The following is a 21086-nucleotide window of genomic DNA, read 5'->3' as shown; positions in this document are numbered from 1 at the left end:
GTACCAATGAAAGATCCACTCTGCTTCTGTGGCGTCCCTGCACCTCATCCCACATCTATCACACCAAATCACTGCTGTGAAGGTGAACACAGCCTCATCTTTCTGCTGATGTGGGAGCATTTTACATGCAGGAGAACTTGTTATTAACTGAGGTCACAAAGCTTCTCTTTTTTTTCTTTTTGCACAGTAATGGACACATTTACTGTATCTACAATACAACTAAGCAGTAACGTGGCTGGTCTGTTCACTCAAATTATGATCAAGGTGGTTCTTCACTGCAGTTATCTAAATTCAATCTAAATTTAGTTGGACTATGTTTTTCTGCTGTGTCTAAATGTTGCCTGTAAAATGCCACTTATGTCACTTATAAATGAAGTGAGCAGCTGGTTTTATGCCAGTAGGTGGATTAAAGTTCTTTTTGTGTCACGTTTACATTATTTCTATTTGCCTTTTAGCCCAGTGGTCTCATCACATGTAAATGAGTGGTACCCTCTTCTGGTGAAAAGAGGGTAAAACAATGAAAGAGGGGGGAAAGCACATACACTGAATACAGCTTATATACTCTTAATATACACTCACTGGTCAGTTTGTTTGATGCACCTGACTAGTATTGGGTTGGGCCCAGGTTTGACTTCAGAGCTCCCTGCATTGTTGGTTGTACAGATTAAACGAGGTGCTGGAAACATTCCTCAGAGATGCTGGTCTATGTTGACATGATGGCATCACAAAGCTGCTGCAGATTTGTCCGTGATCTTAATCTCACCAATCTCCCACATCCCTGAGGTGCTCTATTGAATCAAGATCTGGTGACTGCAGAGGTGATTTGACTACAATGAACTCAGGAAGCAGCCATCAGAAGGTGGTACGCTGTAGTCGCAAAGGGATGGACACAATCAGGAACAATTCTCAGGTAGGCTGTGGTGTTTAAATGATGCTCGGTTGGTGCTAAGGGGCCAAAGGTGTGCTGAGAAAATATCCGTCAAACCATTACACCACAATAACCACAATAGTTTCATTTATTTTGAACATGTAAAACAATATGCAGACAGTCATTTAGGAAAAATAGAACAAAAACAATACGATAAAAAAAAAGTTGAATACGAAGCGTATTGTCGCAAAATCGATCAATGTAGAGCAGTGTCACAAACCACGGAGGCCCCAGAAAGGTGCAATCAAACGTTGAGTTTATTAACAGCCCGGAGAAAACATCAACATATGTCTTGTCACCGAAATACATGTTGTGGACATTTATAAAGCAGTGGGGTACACGCCCCCCCATGGCGTCAATGACAGATTAAAATAGGTTCCAGACATTAGTCACCGTTAATCGTACATTTTTAATAGCTATAACAGACATAGAACTTCTCTTTTCTATAACACCTTCCATACAAGGTAATAAACTTCAAGCCCTCAGGGTCTCTGAGGCTAATTATTGACTCTGGTCATCTGTTACCAAGTAGAATAAAATATATTAAGACACCAAACACGCCAGTGAAGCTTAAGACCCTTAATGACCCGAACATCAACTCAAAATAAGCACAGATATGCAATGTGTATAAAATACTTCTAACCGTACCTGTAATAAAAGTTAACATAATGGAAGGATCCTCAAATGGACATCTTCAATAAACAACTGTAATGCAGTATCAATACTGTGAGAATTATTATTAGATGGGGCAGCACGGTGGCACGGTGGTTAGCACTGTTGCCGCACAGCAAGAAGGTCCTGAGTTCAATTCCACCATCAGGCCGGGGTCTTTCTGTGTGGAGTTTGCATGTTCTCCCCGTGTTTGCGTGGGTTCTCTCCGGGTACTCCGGCTTCCTCCCACCGTCCAAAGACATGCAGCTTGTGGGGATAGGTTAATTGGATAATCCAAATTGTCACTAGGTGTGAATGTGAGTGTGAATGGTTGTCTGTCCCTGTGTGTTAGCCCTGCGACAGACTGGCGACCTGTCCAGGGTGTACCCCGCCTCTCGCCCTATGACAGCTGGGATTGGCTCCAGCACCCCCCGCGACCCTGAAAAGGATAAGCGGTAGCGAATGGATGGATATTATTAGATGGAATAATGCTGTAAAGAATGTTATTAATGCAATTATAATGATGCAGATTATATGGCAGCAATAAAAGAATTTCTGTATCTTCACAGTATCTTGACATTTGCTTATTTCGTTTACATATCTGAAACAGAGTGGCAGAAAGTGCAAACTTATTTAAACCTCTTCTCCATAAATTATCAATTATTATTTATCCATCCATTCTCTTCCGCTCATCCTTTTCAGGGTCGCAGAACTCAGGGAGCTGGAACCTATCCCAGCTTTCTCAGGGCGAGAGGCATGCTAACACATAGACACAGCCATTCGCACACACATTCACACCTATGGGCAATTTTCAGTTTCCAGTTAACCTATCCCCACTAACTCTATTTAACTGGACTGTGGGAGGAAGCCAGAGTACCCAGAGAGAACCCAGGCAAACACAGAAAAACTCCAGCCTGATGGTGGAATTGAATGTTCTTGATGTGAGGCAACATTGCACACCACAATGCCACCATGCTGCCCTTCCTTATTTATATAAACCTGAATTACAAGAATAAATATACTTCTAGTTACACATAATTTCTACACAATATATGAAATACAAAACATTGTCATAGTTACTGGGAGAAACTATATTCTGATGCCATAAGGTTCCTTTTTATAACGCCCGGTGTTATTCATATTATTGTCTAATATTGTCCAGTTCTGTGTCATTAAACGTGTGTATGTGTTTTTTTCTTTCAGTCCAGTTTATTAATCTGATTCTTTCTATCATAAACTGTAAACACTCGAAGATGCTGGCTGATATAATTTATCAGTAGTAGTAGTATTTCCGTGTCATTTGGGAATAAGTTGTCTATGAGAGTGGCGCAATATGATGGAAATAAGCTCATGTGTTCCAAATGTCGCCATTTCCCGAGAAATCACAGCATTTGTAACATTATTTTACACTTCAACACCTCTCCGCATCAGACCACCATCCACGTGCCCTGCACGTATAACGTGATGGTGGCCGCTCCGTGTCCGTGTCGGTCAGGAACCAATACGGAGGCTGAACTCGTCAGACTGTGGATTTACTTGGGAATAACGCACTTCCCAGTTGGTTTGCGGAATTTTACTGACAGCATCAAGTCCAATGGCAGGTCCGCGAGGTGCATTGTGGGTGGTATAGTCTAACAGCGGAGAAAAATATACTGATGAAGAGAACGCGTTACGAGTTCGACTACATGTCCCAGAACACACTGCGGTATCTTGAGCTGTGTGTATGTGAGGCAAAGAGGAAGATTTCAGAATTCGTCTAGAAAATTGTAGCTGCGCTGTTGTTAAACAGATATAATGGTAAGTGTGCAAAACTAAGCCAAAACGACTTTTTTGTAATCATGTTCTTGCTGAATACAAAATAAAGCGGATTATTCGACCGCTGTTTTTAGTTTTTCCTGCCACAGACTGTTAGTCGCAGTGATTGCTAATGAAAATGTAACATAAGCTAAGTTAAGCTAGCAAAGAAGATACTTAAGGTTAGCAATTGTCGCAGTTTACATGGTTGTTGACAACATGACTGCAGGCAGACACGGTCGTAGACCGCTTTCTTTTATAGTAGGAAACTCGCGCTTTACGCCTATTCGCTTATATATTCCGCGTTTAAGCATTTAGCCAGCTAGCTGTCTTTAACTTTGCTCCGTTGTGTGTGTGTGTGTGTGTGTGTGTGTTCGTGTTCCGCCCCCCTTTTTTTTACGGGAATCTCCGGGCTTATGACAGCGAGTACAGCTCCGGAATAGGTTCACTGGCAGACTGTGCAGCCCACGGACCGCATACCTTTCCGTTTGCATCATTAGCTAGTTGTCCGGGTCACTGGTTTTTTTGGCTGTCTCGCCCCCCCTCTCCCCATTGTGCTTGTTTTGCTCCCTCTCTATGTCTCCCTCACTCCTCCCCTTGGTTTGACGGTTTGCAGATGTTGAGCACAGTTTCACAAGTTTAGCACACGAATAAGTTGGACTCGGTGTATATCTTTGGAGGAGCACTACTTTTAACAAGGTAGAAGGATTAGAGATATGCTATTGTTTGCTAACTATCTGCATGTGTACTTTCTATCAATATGTACATATACACAGTGTATATGTGTGTTTGTGTGTGAATGAGCACTCTTGCGAGGCAAACATCCGAGATGAATCTACAATTTGTAGAATTTTGAACTTCCTCTGCTGATCTGCTGCTGGCTGATGCAGCTTTACTCTCCCAGTTAAAAGACTTAGAATTATTTCACTTTGTCAATAAACACGACCTATTATGTTTTACCTTATTTTTTTCTGTCTTAATATGTAAGACAGACAGCAAATAGAAAAAGTTGCATTTCCTTCGAAAATGCTGTGTGAATGCCGTGTAGTAGAATCTGAAAACAGCAGAAGAAGGAGAACTATCTGCAAACACTGTGCAGAAGCTGAAGTCTTTGCTGAAAACTGCATTATTTGAAAGGGTACAGTGAACAGTGTCAAGAAAGTGGAGTGTGTGCAAGCGTTGAAGACGTGCGGCAACATCCACAGGTAGGATTGAACCTTGACCACCGGGTCTCACAGCGCCTCACGGCATTCGCACAATGATAGCAAGAGTGGAAGGGAAGGTTTACAACATGGTAGAGCAACTGCTGTGAAGGCTGGTTTGATAAAAGATAAAAGACAGTCTGGGCTGAAGGTGGCAGAAATGAAGATGTTAGGATTTTTATTGAGAGTGAGCAGGATGGACAGGATTAGAAATGAGTGTATCAGAGTGGCAGCTTAGGTTAGCAATTTGGAGATTAAGTTAGCCTTACCTTACTGAGATGACAAAACAAATTTCCCACGTGTGGGACTAATAAAGGTTATCTTATCTTATCTTATGGTTTGGACATGTGAAGAGGAGGGATAGTGGATATATTGGGAAATGATCATCAAGATTGAGCTGCCAGTTGGAAGCATAACAAGGAGTTCAGAGCAGGTTCATGGATGTCACGAGAAGGACATGGAGAGGGTTGATGTGACAGGGTTGGCTGTGGCTCAGGCGGTAGAGCAGATCAGCTTGGTAGGTTGGTGGTTCGATTCCTGGCTTCCCTACTCTGCATGCCAAATATCCTTGGGCAAGATTGCCCTCCGATGCGTTCATCGGAGTGTGAATGTGTGTGAATATTTATTAGTTGCACTTGTGTTTGGAAGTGCTTGTATGAGTGGGTGTGATTAGGTGAATGAGGCATGAGCACTTTGAGCACTCCGGGAGAGTAGAAAAGTGCTATATAAGAATCAGTCCATTTACAGAGGAGGTTGCAATGGATAGGGTGAGCTGGCTGTGGCCAAAAGAAGAAGATATAAATAATTACAAAATTGGATGCTCCTATGAAATAAAGATGGGATATATGCAAGAAATCCTTGGGAAACTAAAGCTCCAGCTTCAGTTTTTTCTGCTCTTGGCTCTGTATTATGTCATTGGAGCAAATTTCCTAATATGGTCATCTCAGCCACAAAGCACAGTCAGCAGAAAGGTGTGTCAAACGGAGGGGGGGAAATGAGCATAAGTCCACTTCAAGCTGACATCTACTTTTTTTAATGGTCTGAAAATCAGTCTTCAGATGTCTTCTTTTGCCTGACCAACAGTCCAAAAACTACAAACATTTAATGCACTGACTCAGAACATGTTCTGTTTAGGCATTAGACAAATCAAAACAGTCTGAATTTCTTAATTTGTTGTCAGTTCAGTAACTAAATAATAATATTTCTCATTCTCAGTAGTCCATGTTGTTACTTCAGTTCTGAACCGTCCCAAAACTGAAAAGCTTTCTTGTAAAGCAGCACGAGGCCACGGTTTGTTCACAGAAAGACAGGAAATCCTGTAATGACATTAAAAAAAATCACATTACTTTCTATCCTCTCAGATCAGCTGGGCCTCAGATTTCAGTCTGGGGGTACCTGAGGAGTTTTTTGTGTGTATATTTGTGAATGAGACAAACTACACAGTACTAGCAGAGAGGAAACAGAACTTTTTTTGTTTTTAATTTAACAAATTAATTAACGAATGACTGAACTTTGAACTCCCTGTTATTGCTGGATTTGTGCTCTGGGTTTTCTGGATAGTCGGATTCAACAGACTAAAACATAAAACTTCTTCATAAACGTCATCTTTTCTGTGAATTGAAATAATTATGTTTGATTGTGTTGTTGTGCTTGAGGCCAGTAAAGTAGGTCAAACGTCGCCTTAACAACAGTAACTCCACTGTGTCGTTTCTTTTTCACTGCGTTGCCTCTCGTGTAGATTAAAGCTGTGCTGCAGCTTCTGGCAGTTGCTGACATCCCTCGAGCCAACTGTGGGCATGTGGCTTTTATTTTTAATTTTTGTTCTGTGTTAAAACATAACTCTAACTTAAAGCAAGCATTACGTGCTTAAGCTCTTTTTACTCGGACTTCTGTAGTTCTGGTCGGAGGGAAATAACCATACCAACTGATATCGTTTTTACAGTATGTGTCACGCTAATACCCTCCTTGTCCTTTTACCTCTTCCTAGGCCTAGCAGTCCAGCTACCTGATAGTCTTTCCTCACATATTCTGAGTGTGTGCTTTGGGTTATGAGCAGTGGTAAGACTCCTCGTTACAACCGATACTCCGGAGGAGCAGCGATAGCTAGCACAGCAACCATCCCCAGCAGCCCCTCCAGCCCCTCAGCAGACTCTGGCAACGGGGTGAGAGACACTTGCATAAATTTGAATCATGTAGCAGGATTAGTATTCATTGTACACTATTGCTCATTGTACTCGTGATCTGCAATGTATTCCCATCACAGCTTTTGTTTTATTTTAAAATAAACGGAAACTTTGACTCTGAGCTATTCCGTCTGTGCATCTTTCTTCACTGCAGAGCAGGATGGAGGCCTCGTTTGCTCCAACTTTCTCAGCTGCTGGAGCTAAAGGTGACACATAATTAACACACCACTGCGTGTTTGCTTGATGTCACTGAAGTTTTGTTTTACTGTAGTGTTCTTTCCTCTGAGTATTCCCCTTCTTTTTTCAGCAGAAGGCTCCAGCACTTACAAGCAGCACAGACGGACTCCTTCCTCCTCGAGCACTCTGACCTACTCCCCCCGTGATGACGACGATGGAATGGTAAGCACACATCAACTCAACATCCAGTTCATGATAACGTAGTCAAAGTGATCATTTATTGGACTAAAACATGAAATGTTTTCATGCTCTGCATCTTTTTCATATTTGCACGCATGAGGATTTGCTGTGATACCGTTAGTGTGGGATTTGTTTATGAACTCTTCTTCCTCGCTGCTTCTTTTCCCTTCCTCAGCCTCCCATCGGTACTCCTCGGAGGTCAGATTCGGCCATCTCAGTCCGATCTCTCCATTCCGAGTCCAACATGTCCTTGCGCTCCACTTTCTCTCTGCACGAAGAGGAGGAGGACACGGTATGGCAGCCGGCATTTATATTTACTCTACATATATGGAAGCAAATATAAACAGATGGCTTGCAGTACATTCAGAGATCTACACAGACACACAGAGCACAGTTTTGGAGTTGAGTGAATTAACACAAGTTTATGTTTGTGAGCAGGAGCCGCAGGTCTTTGCTGAGCAGCCTTCAGTCAAACTTTGCTGCCAGCTGTGTTGCAACGTCTTCAAGGACCCCGTCATCACCACGTGTGGGGTGAGTCTTCTTTTAACTTGTAATCTTTTTCTTTCTGTCCGTCTGCCTGTGCTTTGAAAGTTGTTCCTCTTTTTTTCCATAGTTTGTCCAACTGCTTGTAAAAACCTCCAACAAATTTCATCACAGTTGTGCTCGGTTTCCTAAAGGTTTGATTGTGACTCTGAAAAAGTGCTAAAACTGACATGCTGTTGATATCCAGCTGTCAAATAAAATAGTGATGACAAAGGACTGCTTGAGAAAGGGGATCATACAGGGCACATCCAGTTACTGGATTTCTGACTAATGTGAATTGGAATGAAAATAGACCTGTTTGCCCTTTTTAATGACGTACTAAAAAAACAAACGCATTTCCACAATATTCTAGGTTATTCTAAATGCACTAGTAGAAGTGGCTGTAAATCCCTGGTGGCCAACAATTTCTGCTAGTGTTGCAGTAAAACAGAAAAGCTGCCACTCTTTGTTAGATGCATGTGTGACTGTCAGGGCTCACCAAATATCCAGATGTTTTAAAGCAAAGTAAAACTAAACTAACTCTAACTTCCTCTTTCTGCAGCACACTTTCTGCAGACGATGTGCCTTGACTTCAGGTAACCCTAAAAAATGTGTAACAGACATTTATTGCAGTACAATTTTGAAGTTTACTCGATTTTAACCCTACCTAATTAATATTTGTGCTCCTTGCAGATAAGTGCCCTGTGGATGCAGCTAAGTTAACGGTTGTGGTGAACAACATTGCAGTAGCCGAGCAGATTGGAGAGCTCTTCATCCACTGTAAATACGGCTGCAGGGCTGTAGGCAGCAGCGCGGCCGGCGCCACGGCCTCCAACACCTCAGTGGCCGGGAAACCTGGAGCCTACGAGGTGGACCCGCTGGGCTGCCCGTTCACAATCAAACTATCTACACGCAAGTAAGGAAACATTCCTGAAATCTAAAGTGAAACAAAGAGCTGTATGGTCTGTTTGTATCCTGTTAAAAAACATTTTCTGCTTTCATCGTCCCAACATCTGTTTGCAGAGAACATGAGGCCAGCTGTGACTACAGGCCCGTGCGATGCCCAAACAACCCCTCCTGCCCGCCGTTGCTCACCATGAACCTGGAGGCTCACCTCAAAGAATGCGAACACATCAAATGTCCACACTCCAAATATGGGTAATCCTAAAACAGCGCTTTGATGTCTTATTTTCACCTTTCTCCAGCATATTTTGTTCATTCTATGAAATTATTTCTTGCTTTTTCCATTGGCACTGTTACTTTACTGTATTCATATTTGCTCTGTTTTACTTGTCAGTAATCTGCATCTTGTCTCCTTGCCAACAGCTGCACATTCATAGGCAACCAGGACACATATGAAACACACCTGGAGGTCTGTAAATTTGAGGGCCTCAAGGAGTTTCTGCAGCAGACTGACGACAGGTGAGCTCAGATAAACAGACTTTTGTTGTGCTGAACCGTTTCTGTTAACCTCCCCATCGGTCCTAATGTGACGTCTGACTTTTGACTGCTTAGATTCCATGAGATGCAGCTCACTCTGGCTCAGAAGGACCAAGACATCGCCTTCCTACGCTCCATGTTGGGGAAATTATCTGAGAAGTTGGATCAGCTAGAGAAAAACCTGGAGCTCAAATTTGGTGAGATGACAGAAAAGCAGAACTAAGAATCAGTTCTCTTTTTCTAACATTCAGCAACATCATTTGCATATTTATATGCTTGGAAGAAGATGTAGTTGAGCTTCAGTGAGCAGGTGGGCTGCTTGTATGTGGCTCAGTGATGCTGTATAGCTGTCAAGAAACAGGTGCTGTGGTACCTCAGGTATACAGCTTATATAAAGAATGTGTTTTAAATAGTTCACTTTGCCCAAGTATTCAGCAAAGCAGTGCATGTGAAAGACAAGTACAGACTCTCAGACTAATATCATGGAAAGATCAGACATGTCTTCACACTTCAGCTTATTTGAGTATTCAGTATATTATCAGCACAACATGTACTGAATACCAAGATGTGCGTTTTGTTGTTATCGACTCTAGGAGCCATCAAATTAGATTCAGTAAGAAGATATTGGCTCATACTTCCTCTGGATGTTTCACAGACTGAAGGGAAGTTCCGACTTAGTTAAGTTACTTAATAAGGCTTTAAGTGGAACTGTAGTTGTTGGTAAATAGTTTTATTTTGGTCAGGCCAGTTTCCAAAGTCGCATGGACCTGTTAGGATTATTTTTAGTTCTCCTTTTATTCTTGAGCTCTTCTTAGAGGAGCTTTGTTCAAAATAATTTGTATTCGTCTTATACCATACATGTGTGCAAAAATATTTATCACGATATATATTTGAAAATTTGCGATAACGATATAACTGACGATATAATTGATGCGAGACAAAATACAACTCCACAACATTACTAGCACAAAAAACCCATCCATTTATTTTCACTTAAACAAGCAGCTGTTTTTTTATGTGCATTAAAGCTTTATAAAAATGTAACAGTGCAAATGCAAATTCCTTGCTGAAGGTTTAACCAAAAGGCATTTCCAGTAGAAATGTGCTGACATATCCTGAGCATAACCATGTATAATATCCACTGAAGTTAAAAAAGAGGTGCTTTGCAACATTAAACTGCAGTGTGCCAAATAAAAAAGTCAAATATGTATTTCTCGGACCATAAGGTGCACGGGATTATAAGGCACAAAGCAGTCAGATAAATCAAACTTTATTCAACTCATTCTTCTTGCTTCTTCCACTTCTGTACCATCGAGTCATTAATGCTGTATTCTATCACAGCGGCTCTATTCCCATGTTGTTGCAGTATATGAATGACTAACCTCGTATTGTGGATGGATTATCTCAGTTGTTCTCCTGACTGAAGTTTGGTCCGTTTACAGCATCCTGCCATGCGATTGCATTTGTCTCTAACCATCAGGAACCTTCACGTTAACTTTCATCGAGGGGAAAAGTGTTAGTGTTCATCCTCCAGCTTCACTGTGTTTATGCTAACACAGCTGTGTCGCTAGCGACCTGTAGCACATCATTATATCCGGTCATTAAGTGATGACGTGACGAATTCTACTTCCGGGTCTAAAGTAGTCTGCGTTTAATATGGCTTTTGTGTTGTTAACATGTTTAATGTTTTGTATTTTCTTCTATTTAATCTCAAAAAGCTCCTAAAACAGTCAGTGATCCCTGTTGACCTCCCTCGGCTTTTATTACCGCTAATCATTTATTTAAGCTCAGTTTTTAAAACCTTAGGATGTAACTACAGCCCAGCCCATGCAGCAGTATATGAATGACTAACCTCGTATTGTGGATGGATTATCTCAGTTGTTCTCCTGGCTGAAGTTTGGTCCTTTTACAGCATCCTGCCATGCGATTACATTTGTTCCTGACCACCGAGAACACTCACGGTAACTTTTATCGAGTGGAAAAAAAGTTAGCTTGTTTATATTATGCTAACATAGCTGTGTCGCTAGCGGTCACGTAGCACATCATTATATAGCAGCTAGCCCAACTTCAGTAACCCTACAAACGTCACTGCTGTTTAGTTTTCTGTCTTCATTTATGCTGGAAGTGATAACAGAGCTGTACGTTTTAATTTGTTTCCAAAGCCCCGCAGTCAGGACATGCTATATTGTATTTAGATAGAAGCTAGCGAGCTAACTCCCTGCTAACTTCTAACTCCGTTAAATGTCATAAATTCCGTTTTCATGGGTGCCTGGATGTTAAACTCAATTGTTACACCTGGTAGAGCAGAACGCTGATCATTTTATTAAAGATGAAAGACTTTAGACAGTTTTTCAACTCTCAGTAATGCCATAGTGATCGTTTGATATATGGACCTGCAGCGGAGTTTAGGCCCAGACACGGCTAGTGACGTCAGACTTAGCGACCGGATACCAGGTAGCCCAACTTCAGTAACCCTGCAAACGTCACTGCTGTTTAGTTTCCTGTCTTCATTTATGTTGGAAGTGACAGCAGAGCTGTACGTTTGATTTTTTTCAGAATTTTCTCAGTCAGAACATGCTATATCATGCTTAGGTAACTAGTGAGCTAACTTCCGCTAGCTTCCTGCTAACTTCTTACGCCGTTAAATGTAATGAATTCTGTTTTCATGGATGCCTGGATGTTAAACTTCATAGTTGCAACATTTTTACAAACTAATTCTGGTTCATCCATTTCACTCAACAATCTGCTTTCCTCCTCCTCATTCTCTGTTACCGCCGTGCTTTTTCGGCACTGCGCATGCGCGTTTTACCCAAATTCTATTGCGATGTTTCATTTTCTTATCGTTGCCTAACATTGTACCAGTATTACAGTGAACGGTATAATATGGCCCAGCCCTATGTGCAGCATCTTAGTTCATCCTCCGTCTGAAGCCGTCTTAGCTCGTCTCCCTATGATGTTTACTTTCTTTTGAATGGCTGCCAGTGGCGACTCATTGCACCATCATGGGTCTGTGTCCCCAACATGTTTGTATAAATATAAACATCCACCACTTGCAATGTATAACAGCAAACCATTAACGGCTGTAGTTACTTGCTGACAGAAGAAGTGCAGGTTTATCGGGTTTGTTTTTGGGCCGGAAAGGAAAGGGGGGTATGGGGAATGGAGATGATCTTGGATATGATGGAGTGTTATCCATGTGTGAGTTAAAATTGGAGCCTTTTAAGAATCTGCATCACGTGCATCTCCTTATGCGTGTTGTCTCTTAACTCTGTGTGGGTAGGGTTGAAGGCTACAGATTTAAAAACTACTAAATCAGTCGGCGTGCTGCTACAGGTAACTGCTCCTTCAGGAGCTAGTAGGAAACCCTCTCAAATGCTGCCTTATGCTATGCTCTGTAATGGAGAAACTATGTAAGAAAGTAGCACTTCATGATTTGCAAAATGCAGCACAGACTTAAAATAAAAAGAGACACATAACCTGGGTAATTAATATCCATCCATCCATCTTCTTCCGCTTTATCCGGGGCCGGGTCGCGGGGGCAGCAGCCTAAACAGAGAACCCCAGACCTCCCTCTCCCCAGCCACCTCCTCCAGCTTATCCGGGGAACACCAAGGCGTTCCCAGGCCAGCCGAGAGATATCTCTCCAGCTTGTCTTGGGTCTGCCCCGGGGCCTCCTCCCGGTGGAACACCTCACGCAGGGGGCATCCTTGTCAGATGCCCGAACCACCTCAACTGGCTCCTTTCAATGTGGAGGAGCAGCGGCTCTACTCTGAGCCCCTCCCGGATGGCCGAACTTCTCGCCCTAACTCTAAGGGAGAGGCCAGCCACCCTTCGAAGGAAGCTCATTTCTGCTGTTTGTATCCGCGATCTCGTTCTTTCGGTCACTACCCACAGCTCGTGGCCATAGGTGAGGGTAGGGATGTAGATCGACCGGTAAACTGAGAGCTTCGCTTTTACACTCAGCTCTCTCTTCACCACCACAGACCGGTGCAGCGTCCGCATCACTGCAGCCGCAACACCAATCTGTAATGAATAATCATAGTAAACATTTAGTTGTGCTTTTTAAAGTTTTTCTCATCGTCTTAAAGACCTTGTGTGTCTGCGTGTGTTTCAGATGTGCTGGATGAGAACCAGAGCAAGCTCAGCGAAGACCTGATGGAGTTTCGTAGAGATGCCTCCATGCTTAACGTAAGTGTGTGTGTGTGTGTGTGTGTGTGTGTGTGTGTGTGTGTGAGTGAACTGGAGTTTATGTGACTAAGAAGCCGAGGTGCTGAAATATTACACAAATACTTACTTTGTCCCTCCAGGATGAGTTGTCCCACATCAACGCCAGGCTCAACATGGGAATCCTGGGCTGTAAGTGTCTGTTAGCCTTTACTCTTCTCCTCTCTCAGCATTGGGTGAAAATCTGTGAAAGGTTTAACCTGAAATTCAAATTGTAGCTCTGCCAGCTCTCAGGATTGCCCTCCTCCCCCCGCTCACGCTTTTCCATTTCCCTTTTCTTTATCCACCTTTCAGTTCTTAACCTCTTGTTTCAGTTATTTTCCTCGCACTGTGTTTCTCCAGTGAAAAATGCAAATCCACTCTATGCCGTCTTTCTGCCCGTGTGTAGCATACGACCCCCAGCAGATCTTCAAGTGTAAGGGGACATTTGTGGGCCACCAGGGTCCCGTCTGGTGTCTCTGTGTCTACTCCACTGGAGACCTGCTCTTCTCTGGCTCTTCTGATAAGACGATTAAGGTAATGGCTACACTCATTTCCCCGTTTTTGTATACGTGCTATTTTTGCCTCCTCACTCCTGTTTCCAAAGAGATTCAGACAACTTCCACATATAACCCTGTTTTGTAGAAAGTAGGAATTGTAGAGTTGTTGTTATGCACAGAAATACTAAGTGACGGCTTCTCTTCCTCTAAGGTGTGGGACACCTGCACCACCTACAAATGTCAGAAAACCCTGGAGGGTCATGATGGCATCGTGCTGGCTCTGTGTATCCAAGGGTAACATAATTCACACATGCACACATGTTGTAATCACTGGATCTCTATCAGCTGCAGGAATCTCAGGATGACTCAGTTGTATTTTTTTTCCTCCCCATAGTAACAGGCTATACAGTGGCTCTGCAGATTGCACCATCATTGTAAGTCTCTGCGTCCTCCCTCTTTTAGGACCAAGCTTATAAAATTTCACGATGGAATGTTTTCATACGTCGAGAAGCTCATTTATTTGCATCATGCATTTCCCCTCCAACTGTGCATCTTGCGTAGGTGTGGGACATTCAGACGCTCCAGAAAGTCAATACTATCCGTGCCCATGACAACCCCGTATGCACACTGGTCTCCTCCCACAACATGTTGTTCAGCGGCTCCCTCAAGGCCATCAAGGTACTGTTATGTGCAGCATATTTCACACAGTGTATGTTGGGTTATTTTATGTTTTTCAAATCTGTAGAAGTAGACGGATTTGCCCAAATCCTGCACAGCTGACATCTGCAAAGAATATGAAAATGTGAAAAATGAATAAACTTGGACTGTAGCCTTTAGTGACAGAGAAGAAGAGGATGCATTGGTGCTGTATGTCGGTGATGTCAGTGCTCCCACAAAAGGGACTTTCCCTACTTGAGGCTTTCCCTCCCCCCGCTCCAACCCCCTTCACTCAGCCTTTCTCAACATCAGTTCAGTGACAGATCACACTTGAATGTTTCCACCTCTGCTGTTTAAATTTCTGATTTCTTGTTTTTTTGTTTTTAAACATGTTTCAGGTCATCAGATGACTTTTAGCGTTAGAAAAAGTTGACCAGCGTAAATAAAAAATGCTGCTTTTAAAAGAAGATTTCATTTATTAAATTAAACACAGTTATATAAACTTCCTGGGACAATGTGAAAAAGTCTTTTCTCTTCTAAATGTCAGAAGTGGTTGTGACAATCATGCGTTTCTGATATTTGTCTTCATATGACTGCGGAGGAATTTTGAGCCTCTCTTCTGTGCAGAGTGTGTCAGTTCAGCCACATTGGGGGGATTTCCAGCATGAACGCCTGTTTAAGGTCATGAAGCAGTTCAGTCTGATGTGATTTTAACTCTAAAACCTTCATTTTGGGGGGTTTGATATTTGTTTTGAGCCATTCAGAGATGGACTTGCTGCTGTGTTTCAAGTCCTTTTATCTGCCTCAGCTCAGCTGTTTGCGTGTGTGAGTGTGACAAACTAGCTTTTTGTGGTATGTTGATGAAGGTGAAGCTGAAAATGAGTCCAGTATTTAAAATGTCCATGTTTTACTCTAGTAAACAAATGTTTTACCAAACGTTTAATATTTTTTCACCATCTGGTATTTTTGTAATTTTATTGACTGTTCTCTTTGGATCCAGTACTTTTTTCCTCCTCTGTTAGTTCAGTGGATTTTCTTGTCGTGTGTGTAGGTTTGGGACATCGTGGGCACTGAGCTGAAGCTGAAGAAGGAGCTGACAGGACTCAATCACTGGGTTCGAGCGCTGGTGGCCTCCCAGAACCACCTGTACAGCGGCTCGTATCAGACCATCAAGGTAAGAAAGAGCAATGTTTACCTACTTATGTCCAATCATAACTCAGCAGCTATAAATGATTCAAACAAAATAAAAAAGCATGATGAGACTGCATATTTCCACTTTACGCACAAACTGAGTCCTTGGAGCCAGAAGGATTCCTGGATCTGGATTCCTTTGTGCTGTTATGTTAAACATCTCTAAGTTTTGTTTAAATTTGATGCGTACGAACACGTTTATTCAACCTCCACACAATGTGAGGTTTATTTCACAGCTGCCCAAAACAGCAATGGTAATAAACAAAATCATTTTTTATTCCACCAGCAAAATTATTCTTTAATCAAAATGATGCTTTTAATGCTAAAATATAATTATTGTTGTTACCCATTAATTCACAAACAATTACACAGTCTTAACATGCTTTACTTTGTTTTGACTAAGACGCCAAATTCCAGTTATTTACTTGAACTCCTGAACAGAGAAAATAGTTTTTGATGTTGAACGTTGTGCCTGATTCATTTCTGACTGCTCGGAGAAGTCCAGTGTTTGTTTTTGTTTCTTTTATTCACGTTTTAGATGGACAGAACCTTACGAACATAAACTACAGGAATGATAATATTGTCAGCTCTCTGTCCTTTGCTTATTTGCAAAAAACAAAACAAACTGAAATGCACAAAGCAAGACGGGAAGAAAAGAAAAATAAACCCAAAAGGAACAAAATCAGCTGGGAAACGACAACAAAGGGCAAAACACACAGGTGCCCAGGAACTAAAGACGACCTCGGCCACTGGCTGTATTAAACATTTTCTTTCTTTTACTGGCTGCAAAGAAAAAGAACAAACAACAACAAAAAATATTTGAGTAGGGTTTGGAAGCTGGTGGTCGATCATTTTGGAGCCAATGTGTAAAAATAAAAAAACATCCGGAGGAAGATGGACACGCAGAGCTGGACGAACAGCCAAACATACATTTCGGTTTTAATGCAGGCACTGCTGCTAGTGTGTTGGGCTAGGTCAGGGTCTCCAGCTTTGTGTTCTGTCATCTCTGGGTGTTGGTGGGAGTACTGAGCCCCCGTGTGCAGTTACAGCTGCATCCATGAGTGTATCCCCTCAGTTATGTTCTCAGCACTGACAAAGGTTTGTGCGTCGGCTTCATTCACTTCCTCACTGTTCAAAGTACTTGGAATGCCTGTGTGTGTGTGTGTCTGGGCTCGTTTCATGCTGTGTGTTTGTGTATGCTCACGTCTCACTATCTTGCTGCAGTTGGCCACTAATGACTACCTCAGGGACATCGAAGGGAGAACAGAGAGCAAAGCGAGAGGGACTGGTTGTAGGAACGAAGGACAGTCTGTGGAAGAATGACGGCGCTCTGTTATGTGACGCCTGTGAGCGAGCAGCTGGTCTCTAGCCATCGCTTTAACTGGAGGAGCCATTTAGAGACGGTTTCCCGCAGAAACTGTTCTGACACATGTTGGCAGCATTCGGTGACGGTTAAGCTTTTAAATATTTTAGCAGCTTCATACATTTGACACAGACTGGATGCAAAGTCCCCAAAGGTCTGTTTGATCCCTGGATATAGTTTGTTTAATTGGAATCATTCGATGGTATTATTTTTGTGGGACAGTATGAAAAAAAGACCCTTTGTGTGGCATCACAATGTAAACACACTCTCCTTATTATAACTGCAGGGGAATCGGTTCGACAAACTCAGTCCTGGCTCAGCTCTTTATGCTCACGTTGTATTTAATAAGTCCTAGAAGCACAACATTGAAGATATTTATGAGTCTGTAATGGGTAAATGTTTACTGTGACTCTGGAGCATTGATTCATGTTTTACGTTTCACAATAATTAGTTAAAGTGAGTCGACGTGGTGGGAAAGGCTGGGCTTGAAGTGACATTTCAGACTTGTTTTCTACAGTTCTCGTCACCTGTCCTCATGTTTTCACTGTATTTCTCTTCATTTTATTTGAGAGCTTTTGAAAACATCTAAATCTATAACAGGCAGGGGGGGCAATTGGCCTCTAATGGCATAAAGGCAGCATGTTTCCACAAGGGGGAGGAGTGGAGATCAAATCAGAGATGACGGGAGAATGAGTGCAATATTCAGCAGGTAGCCAGACACGTTTGAATCGGTGATCCTGTTTCCTGTTAGCCAGATGTTTGTAAAGAGATTATACAGCAGTGTTCTGTTAATGCTTAGTTAACTGTGCTCTAAGTTTAAATAGAGGATTGAGAAGACCTCCTGCATGTTCCTCTGCTCTCCTGTCAGCCCTGTTGTGCTGTACACTGTGACTCATTGACTACACAACAAATTTCATGTTTTTCATAACTTATGAATGATCAGATTCATCTATGAAATGCTGTGGTTACAGCTTCCTAAATGTTTTCAGTGCTGTGTTGTAATTGGCCAGTTAAACCGTGTGATTCAGTGGGGATGAGAATTGATGGCTTCCAGCTGCTGAGTAACTCACTTTTTCCACTGCTGATAACCGAGCGTGCGTGTCTGCGCGCTGTGTTCGTTCCCCTCGGGTCAAGGACGTTCCCTCGCGCTCCTTTTTTCTCCACTAAACTGCTTTCTGTCTGTGCATGTCAGATTTGGGACATCCGCTCTCTGGAGTGTGTTCATGTCCTGCAGACCAGTGGGGGCAGCGTCTACTCCATTGCTGTCACCAACCACCACATCGTCTGCGGCACCTATGAAAACCTCATCCACGTAAGGCACAGTTTCATTTCCTCTGTTGTTCTTGGCAGTGGCTAAGCCCGTGTCACTGATCCCGTTGGACGCACTGATCTCATAGTTGCAAAGGTTTTTCTGTGGATGTTCAGATTACAACCACAAAGCCTTAGCAAGTCTGTCTGACATGACCTGAAGCAGTCCAGCTGGGGAAATTACTACAAAGCTGTTTTCTGTGTGTGTTTGTGATGATGATGCAGGAGGAAGGATGGTGGTAATGGTGATGTTTGTGTGTCCTCTCCAGGTGTGGGATATTGAGTCTAAAGAGCAGGTGCGGACCTTGACGGGTCACGTGGGGACAGTTTACGCTCTGGCCGTCATCTCCACCCCCGACCAGACCAAAGTGTTCAGCGCTTCCTATGACCGCTCCCTCAGGGTGAGTCCCGTGTGTGTGTGTGTGTGTGTGTCAAGCTGGATGCATTCCACTCAAATACATTTTAGTGCATGGTGTCATTACAGAATTACAGTAGTTTGACATCTTGTCACATATTTTCCTCCCACTCTCGTATCCGTTTGTTTAGCTTAAGTCAAAAAATGAAAGTGGACACAACCATCTTAACCCTGTGCTCAGCTGATGAGCGTCCCTGTCAGCGACGCCCCCTACATGATACAACAGCTGCCGCTCAGAAAAACACATTTTTGTCCCAAAGATGTTAATAACGATGTAATAAATATATACAAGGCTGTGATCGGGATGGGCGGAGCCTGAGTGAGTTCACATGAAAGGAAACGAGATTGCCTGGTGTGGAAACAGGATGTTGTAAAGGGTGACGGGCTGTGACGGACATGGTGGTGGTGGGATAGTTCACACTGTTGTCAGTAGTTTCTAACTTGATTTTTATTAGGTGGTTAAAGGGACGTGACACGAGCACTGTGGTTTATCGTAGTGGAACTAGTTTCAGTGCTCTGAGCAGCTGAAAGTTTTGTTTCATATAACGAGCACACTTATCTTTGTAGGATGTGTGCAGATCATTGATTAACAGGATCAGATGAGATCACAGATGGTTGTAGACTTTTTATTTATTTTTAGTCGTCTGTGATCGGTTTAGTAGTGGGCGGGTGTTCTTGACACCACTGGCCCCCACACTCACCTGACCTAAATCCAACAGAGCATCTGTGGGACGTTCTGCTTTGGTCCGTCTGACGCTGTCAGGTTGCACCTCACTCAGCGCTGTCCCGGGAATTCCTGACGACACCATCCCATCATCTCATCCTACGAGTCACGCTGTGCAGGGCCAGACATGACAGCAGCGCTGCGTTTGTGTGTTGTAGGTGTGGAGCATGGACAACATGATCTGCACCCAGACTCTGCTGAGACACCAGGGCAGTGTAACAGCGCTCGCCGTTTCCAGAGGGCGCCTCTTCTCCGGAGCTGTCGACAGCACCGTCAAGGTACGACAGATCGCCCCCACCCTTAAATCTGAGCTCAACCCACCCGCTGCATCAGCGGTTCACCTTGTCACCTTTTTCTGCTTATACCAGCATCTTGTGCGTTTTCAAAACTAGATTATTAGAAATATTTCTTTTTTCATTCTGAAAGCCGATGTATCCCTGTGCGCGTCTCCTGTCTTACTGTGTCTTTTCCCGTCTCCCTCAGGTGTGGACTTGCTAAACGGTCCGTTGGCTCCACAGGCGTCCAGCTCACTTCACCTCCCGTTAACGTTTCCGCGCAGTTCCCGCCTCAGCACGCATTTCTTTGATTGTGATTTACACACTCCTTAGTGGCCTCATCCACCTGTGCATTACAGGGCACAGCGAGACAAAGCTGCCTTACGGTTGCACCACACTGGACTGACTGGACGCTGCACATTAACCCGAGGTGTGGAGAGGACTGCGGCTGTGCTTTTTTCACACAGTCGACGGTGCTGCCGGCTTCCTGCAGACGAACTTCACCCATGATACCCAACACATACTGTTTAAAGGCTGGCTTCACTACCCTGGGTGGACCCCATGCAGATACCGTATGTTTATTACGTCATCGATGATTTAAGCTTGTATAAGTGAGCAAAAGGCGTTCTTCTGGGCAAAGGCCTTCATCCACGGCGTCACGACTCCGAATGTTTCATTTTAATCATTTTGACAAACCCTCTGCCTGGTTAGCAAACCGGGAGCACTCCACGTGTCAACCTCGTCCAGCAGCTGTTTGTCCAAAGTGCCAGCTAACATTCTCAAGAGTTTTAATCCTGTTTAAAAAAGAAAAAAGGTAAATTGATACTTAATTAAATATCAGTTTATTTCTGTTAAACAGTGAAATGTTTATAGCAGTGTGTGCAATAAAAATATATTTATGAATGATATAGTATTATGTACAGAATCAGAGCTGATAAATCACATCAACCAGATGTTGGGCTGACACCTGAGCCACATGTTGGTGTTTCAGGGCCACAGCAGCACTTTTGTTAATCCAGCCTGCACATTTTTCCTTTTTTAAATGTCGACTTTTCTCCTCAAACTAGCTTCACTGATTTCTCAACGATGCACCTCGAGGTAAAAACTCAGCTGGGTAGTGCACACCATTCTGCTGCTTACACTCCGTTCACACTCCATCAGATAACTGATCTCAGAGTCCGCCTGAGTAGCTTCATAAATCAATTTCTAAGCAGTCCAAGATAAAAGCGTCTCCCTTTCAGCTGAAGCGTCACGTTGGTGGTCGCCCAGTCCAGTGTTGTGAAACCAGCCTTTCGAAAAACACTTTTTAACGC

General features: G+C 43.1%; 1 protein-coding gene across 3 annotated transcripts; it reads left to right on the top strand.

Annotated features, from left to right (window-relative positions):
* Positions 1-3275: 3275 nt before the first annotated feature.
* traf7 (TNF receptor-associated factor 7) lies at positions 3276-20565 on the top strand. Of its 3 annotated transcripts, none has more exons than XM_085453180.1 (22): positions 3276-3376; positions 6563-6737; positions 6913-6964; positions 7069-7157; positions 7351-7467; positions 7614-7706; positions 8260-8293; positions 8391-8613; positions 8721-8855; positions 9024-9119; positions 9213-9334; positions 13252-13325; positions 13445-13493; positions 13750-13877; positions 14052-14134; positions 14235-14274; positions 14402-14518; positions 15549-15671; positions 18244-18363; positions 18629-18760; positions 19657-19776; positions 19982-20565. In XM_085453180.1, the coding sequence occupies exons 2-22, from the start codon at positions 6624-6626 to the stop codon at positions 19994-19996; spliced, it is 2076 nt and encodes a 691-aa protein (XP_085309306.1). In that variant the 5' UTR covers positions 3276-3376; positions 6563-6623; the 3' UTR covers positions 19997-20565. The 3 variants fall into 3 exon arrangements, with proteins under 3 accessions (XP_085309306.1, XP_085309304.1, XP_085309305.1); XM_085453178.1 differs by having other exon boundaries at positions 7066-7157; XM_085453179.1 differs by lacking the exon at positions 3276-3376 and adding an exon at positions 4019-4072 and having other exon boundaries at positions 7066-7157.
* The last annotated feature ends 521 nt before the right edge of the window (positions 20566-21086 follow it).

This window comes from Copadichromis virginalis, linkage group LG4 (assembly GCF_057382275.1).
Source record: "Copadichromis virginalis isolate Kocher_CV1m ecotype Utaka linkage group LG4, C_Virginalis_male_GT1.1, whole genome shotgun sequence".
Taxonomy (NCBI): Eukaryota; Metazoa; Chordata; class Actinopteri; order Cichliformes; family Cichlidae; genus Copadichromis; species Copadichromis virginalis.
This window is presented reverse-complemented; position numbering and strand designations above follow the sequence as displayed.

Coding starts and splice junctions, on each gene's coding strand:
- traf7 (XM_085453178.1), top strand. CDS start 6,624: ATGAGCAGTGGTAAGACTCCTCGTTACAACCGATACTCCGGAGGAGCA. Junction 7,468..7,613: donor ACGAAGAGGAGGAGGACACG/GTATGGCAGCCG, acceptor GTTTGTGAGCAG/GAGCCGCAGGTCTTTGCTGA. Junction 8,294..8,390: donor ACGATGTGCCTTGACTTCAG/GTAACCCTAAAA, acceptor TGCTCCTTGCAG/ATAAGTGCCCTGTGGATGCA.